Source organism: Mandrillus leucophaeus, unplaced genomic scaffold (genome assembly GCF_000951045.1).
Source record: "Mandrillus leucophaeus isolate KB7577 unplaced genomic scaffold, Mleu.le_1.0 Scaffold123, whole genome shotgun sequence".
NCBI lineage: Eukaryota > Metazoa > Chordata > Mammalia > Primates > Cercopithecidae > Mandrillus > Mandrillus leucophaeus.
The window spans coordinates 2,142,675-2,149,027 of NW_012100654.1; the positions used below are offsets into that span (position 1 = coordinate 2,142,675).

The 6,353-nt window shown below is 43.0% G+C and overlaps 1 protein-coding gene across 1 annotated transcript in view; it reads left to right on the plus strand.

Moving 5' to 3' along the window:
• Positions 1 to 6,353, plus strand: part of ITGB5 (integrin, beta 5) — a 144,151-nt gene that overhangs the window by 1,000 nt on the left and 136,798 nt on the right. Inside the window, exon 3 of the mRNA XM_011971614.1 lies at positions 599 to 735. Within this exon, the coding sequence (XP_011827004.1) occupies positions 599 to 735 (137 nt within the window). The remainder of the gene's footprint in view (positions 1 to 598; positions 736 to 6,353) is intronic.

A 6,353-nucleotide genomic window follows, 5' to 3' on the forward strand; every position in this document is an offset into this window, starting at 1 on the left:
CCCCTGCCCTCCCCCTCTCCCTTCCCCTCCCCCTCCACCTCTCCCTCTCCCTCTCCCTCTCCGACACCCAGGCTGGAGTGCAGTGGCACAATCGTGGCTCACAGCAGCCTCTAACCCCTGGCCTCAAGCCATTTTCCCCTCAGCCTCCTGAGTAGCTGGGATTCCAGGAGCCACCCGCCGCGCCCGTGCTCCCAGGTGCTTCGAATGTGCGGTGGAGTTTGAGAAGCACCGTTTCAGGTCACTGAGTTGGCTAATGATGGTCCAGCTCGAGGTCACATCACATCATTTCCCATTCTTTCCCCGAGAGTCTAGAAACCAAGAGTCGCATTGTGGACAAGAAGCCTCAGTAAGCTCCAAGTCTCTTTATAGAGAAGGTGACCAGGCATCCAGATTGCATCAACACCAAAACCGCTTGAGACTGAACTCTTTTGTGCCATTTTGCCCCCAAACCCACCCTGTCCTCCCGCCCCTTTCTACAGCTGGGCAAATCTCGGGGCCGGTAGGTGGCGCTGTCTCCTATGGCTTGTAGAAAACTCAACTTCCGGCGGGGCGGTGCTTTTAAAAGGCTTTTTTGAAATCATTAACTTTAATTTTATTAATTTTTCTTATCGAGACAGAGCCTCACCCTGTCACCCAGGCTGGAGTGCAGTGGCGAGATCTCGACTCACTGGAACCTCTGCCTCCTGGGCTCAAGCGATTCTCCTGCCTCAGTCTCCCGAATAGCTGGGATTACAGGTGCGCACCACCATGCCCGACTAATTCTGTATTTTCAGTAGAAACGGGGTTTTGCCATGTTGGCCAAGCTGGTCTTGAACCCCTGACCTCACATGATCCGACCGCCTTGGCCTCGCAAAGTGCTGGGATTACAGGCGTGAGCCACCTCACCTGGCCTTGAAATCATTAACTTTTAATGCACCATTTCTAAATTTCTTTTTGGACTTTTCCTTGGTCTCTTTATTCCTTGATCTTGTGCTAGGGAAAAATGAATGTTACGCTGTTTGCTCTTGAGATATTTGCATCATTTTTACTGAATCATTACAGATCACATATTGTCCTCTTTATTGCTCTTATAATAACCATAAGTAATGTTAATGTCATATTAATGGTGCATAAAATTTGGTACAGTTGTTCAGAGAAATCAACGTTTTATTTAGTGGTGATTGTACAAAATTTAAAAGGAGATAAATCCATTTTCACTGAAAAATTCTTCAGTTAAATAAAAAACGAAATGCCACCCGTGGGAGGTGAGGTGAGCAAGATCTGCCTGGGTTTTCCTTGAAGGTTCTCCGAGAATTCCAGTTTGCCATTAATTGGCAATCCACAGTGCAAAAAGCAAGGTTGGAGATTAGGTTGGGGAGAGCCCTGGAAGACATATGGGGGTGTTCTTCTCAACCTCAGGGCTGTGAAATATGGTGCTGTTGTTCAAAGACAGAAGCCTGGGGCAAACCATGAAAGGCCTCATAATTTCCGCAGGCCTGGTAACATTTTTCCTGAGCCCACAATCATGACATGTGGGCCAATAATTCTCTGCTACTTCCAGATGAGAGAACCAGTTTGAAAATCAACAACTATAATAATATTTAATATATTATGAAGTACTCCCTATATGCCAGGCACAATTCTTGTGCCTCACACATATTAACCCCTTTAATTCTCATGATAATTATGAAGTAGGTACTATTTTTATGCCTGTTCAATATTAGGAGAAATAGAGGCAAGTAACTAGTTTGCAGTCATATAACTAGGAAGTGACACAGCCAGGACTTGAGCCAGGCAGTCTGACTGCATTGCCTACCTCTCTGTTATTTAATGTTAAAATATTAATGTAATGTGGACATCCCTTAAAGAGGAGAGGTGATCATTTTGAGAGTCCACCCATAAGACAGGCCCTCATAGTCTTCCCACATAAAGAACACGTTCAAACAGGCATTCCATCCTCTATGTAAGAGCAGTGCTTTTTTGTAGAATAATTTTTAGTCGGTAGATCAGGTTATGTAAAGTAGAGCCTGCTGCCAAGTGCGGAACACATTTGGCTTTGCAAGTGGTAATTATAGAGCCAGCTCTGGCAGGAACCAGGCCCTTCACTTTCCAGATGAGCACACTGAGGTCCGGAAGGTGGCAGGCAGTTGCACGGTTGCTCAGCTAGTTGATGGCAATGAGGACTGGAACTCAATTCTTCTGATCCTGGGCCCAGATTTCTCATTTTCCTCCACTAGCAATTGAATATGAGGGGCCATATTCTACAAAAGGGTCATCAGCTGCTGCAAACAGGCAAAAGCTGGGTCCTGGGCTGGTGGCTGATGGCTGAGCCATGGCTTCTTGTGTACCTGGTCCTTGAGCAGCTGTTCAGCCTCCATTCCCCACTCCAGCCCCAAACATGACACCCCAAGAAGGGTAGGGGTCCAGAAGCTTGTCCCATCTTTTGAAAGGCTGCTGAACTGCTAGCTAAGCATTGTTTTAAAGGCCACTGGTATACCTAAGACAAGGTAAAGGTGAGAGGCATGATAGTTCACAACTGTAAAAAGCCCAGGATGGTTTTGAATGTGGCCCAACACAAATTCGTAAACTTTCCTAAAACATTGTAAGATTTGGGGGGGAATTTTTTTTAAGCTAATCAGCTATCGTTCGTGTTAGTGTATTTTATGTGTGGCCCAAGACTTCTTCTTCCAATGTGGCCCAGGGAAGTTAAAAGATTGGACACCCCTGGTGTAGACCGTACCTGTTCTGTGTCTCTTCTCCATCTCCTGCCTACTCCCTTATTACTGGCATTTACTCAAGAAGTCTCTAAACATGATTGGTTTAAAATATAGTGTGTATGTGTTTATGTGTATTTGTATTCATTCATTCTACTTTTTACTGAAATAACTAGAAAGGAATCTATGCCCTTTAGGTGATATGAGAAAACATCCAGGAAAAGAGGAACGCACTGTGATTGCTTTGCTCCAGTGAAAAGGAGGCATTTAGAGAAAGAATCCAGGAGAGTTTCCTCCAGGTCTAAGCTCTACTGATAATCTTAAAGAAAATTTTACATAAGCAATGTCCTATGTGAAAAAATAAAAATAAAACAAGCATGGCAAACTTAATTGAAAAATATCACAACTTTTACTATAATTTCATTAATGGATTTGTTTTAACATAGTTCATGAAAGCTGTAAAATATATATTTCCTCTGGAATATATAATTAAAAAGCATTTTCAGAGTTAACTTTTGAAAAGTTGCCCTCAGAAAGATGTAATAATTAATAAGTATTTTTGGAATTGGTAATTAAGCGCTTGTGTGGGCTTCTTAACAGCTTCAGAGAAATACATTTCTATGACATACAGCTACATTTGCACATTAAAAGCAACACCACCAAAGAGAAACACCTATCCCTATGTTGAAAATTTCTGTCGAGACTTGTTTGGTACTGTCTCTCAACGTGAAATTCCACCCCCCCCCCCTTACACTTGGCAATGACCACTATTCACATGTTGAACCTAAAAATAAGCCATCAAACAAAAATTACAGAGATCTAATATATGCCAGTTACTATAATAGGCTATTTTCACTAACAGGGAACCCAGTGTGCCCTGGGGCTTGTCATCTGCTTGTCTCCCATGTTCATCCATCATCTAGGTGTCATTTTTGGGTCTGCCCTCAGTAGTCTCGCATTGGTTGTGGCACAGGGATTACTTTTTCCTAACCAGGACCATGGTGGACAGGGAAAGAAAAACTTTGGCAGAGCATTTTCCTACAAAAAGGAATATAATTTGGTATTTTTAAAATAAAAAGTTAATCATTTTAATTTAATTTTATTTTGAGACAAAGTATCTCTCTGTCATCCAGGCTGGAGTGCAGGGGCACCATCTTGGCTCACTGCAACCTTCACCTCCTAGATTCAAGCAACTATCATACCTCAGCCTCCTGAGTGGCTAGGATTACAGGAGCACGCCACCACATCCAGCTAATTTTTGTATTTTTAGTAGAGATGGGTTTTCACCATGTTGGCCAGGCTGGTCTCGAACTCCTGACCTCAGGTGATCCTCCTGCCTTGGCCTCCCAAAGTGCTGGGATTACAAGTGTGAGCCACCACCATGTTCAGCCTAAAAAGTTAATCTTAACAGTAAAGAAAATTGTATACATGTGTCATAGGCCTATCAATCTCTACAAAAGAATTTTGTAATACTCTGTCACCAGAGTCACTCATTTCTTGCAGTGTGGCAAATCCTAGCTGTGACTAAAAGCAGAGTAAATTAAGTGCCTTACCTAAACTAAGGGATATAGCGTAGGGTAGTTGTTGTTCTGCCCCTGAACTCTTTTTCTCCCTGCATGTTAAATCACAGGTATGCCTCAGTAAAATATTTCTGACCTGGATTACAAATTGAATTGCCCAATATAAAAAGTCACTTTGGGTGTGGGTAAATCTGAATTGTGAAATAGAAAACTTAACGAATCTGATTTTTAAGTTTTTTGTTTGTTTATTTTTATGGATAAAATAGACGTAACATAAAATTTACCATTTTAACTTTTTTTTTTTTTTTTTTTTAAAACAGAGACTTCCTCTATTACCCAGGCTGGAGTGCAGTGGCACAATCATGGCTCACTGCAGCCTCGACCTCCAGGGCTCAAGCGATCCTCCCACCTCAGCCTCCTGAGTAGCCAGCTGGGACTACAGGCACATGCCACAATGCTAATTTTTTTTTTTTTTAATAGAGACGGGATTTCACCATGTTGCCCAGGCTGGTCTCAAACTCCTGGGCTCAAGCAATCCACACTTCTCCACCTCCCAAAGTGCTGGCATTATAGGTGTGAGCGACCACACCTGGCCCATTTTAACCATTTTTAAGTTTACCATTTAGTGGCATTAAGTACGTTCACCATGTTTTGCAATTATTACTACCATCTATCTCCTGAACTTTTCCATTATCCCAAACTAAGGCCAGGCGTGTTGGCTCACTCCTGTAATCCCACCACTTTGGGAGGCTGAGGCAGGCAGATCACTTGGGGTCAGGAGTTCAAGACCAAACTGAAAGTATTTACACATTAATTTAATTAATACTCTCAATTCTCCTCTCCCTCTAGGGCCTGGTAACCTCTATTCTACTTTATGTCTTTGAATTTTTCATTCTATGTACTTCATCTAAGTGGAATCATACAATATTTTGTCCTTTTCTATATGGCCTATTTCACTTAGCATGTTTTCAAAATTTACCCATGCTGTCGTATAATAGGATTTCTTTCCCTCCCTTCCTCACTTCCTCTCTCCCTCCCTTCCTTCTTTTTTTGAGACAGGGCCTCACTCTGTCTCCCAAGCTGGAGTGCAGTGGTGCAATCATGGCTTACGGCAGCCCCAACTTCCCCAGGCTCAGGTGATCCACCTCAGCCTCCCAAGTAGCTGGGACTACAGGCATGCCACCACACCCAGCTAATTTTTTTATTTTTTATAGAGATGGGGTTTCACCATGTTACCCAGGCTGGTCTCAAACCCTGAGCTCAAGCAATCCTCCTGCCTTGGTCTCCCAAAGTGTTGGGATTATAGGCGTGAGCCACTGCTCCCAGCTGCATGTCAGAATGTCAGAATGTCAGAATTTCATTTCTTTTTTTTTTTGAGGCAGCTATGCACTCTGTTGCACAGCTCGCTTTAACCTCCAGCTACAGGCCTCCAACTCGAGGGCTCAAATGATTCTGCCTCCTCAGCCTCCCTATGTTGCTCAGGCTGGTCTTGAACTCCTGGCCTCCAGCAGTTGTCCCGTCCCAGCCTCCCAAAGTTCTAGGATTACACCCATGAGCCACTGCAAAGGCCTTCATTCCTTTTAAAGGCTGATAATAGTCCACTATATGTACCTACTACATCCTATCTTCTGTTCATCTGTTGATGGACACTTGGGTAGTTTCCACCTTTTAGCTATTGTGAATAATGCTGCTATGAACCTTGGTGTACAGGTATCTGTTTGAGTCCCTGCTTTCAATTTTTTGGAGGATATACACAGAACTGGGGTTGTTGGGTCATATGGTAAGTCTATATTTAATTCTTGAACTCATCATAGTTTAAAACTAACAAAAAGAAACATAAAATTTCTCTGGGTTATCCATGCTCAAACCCCATAGTCAAACCGATCCAAAACCAGCAGCCTCCTTTGGGTCCAGAAGCTTAGCAGTGATCAGACATGGAATGTTCCAGAAGTAGCCCACAAAGGAAACTGTTCCAGTGGCTGTGGGGAAGTTTTGCCTTGAGGTGAGCAATCAGTGCATACTGAATTTAATGAGTAGACAAAAGTTAAAGCATTTGAAGGTCATCTCCACTCTTCAGCTTAATTAAAAGAAGAAGAAGAAGAAGAAGAAGAAGAAGAAGAAGAAGAAGAAGAAGAAGAAG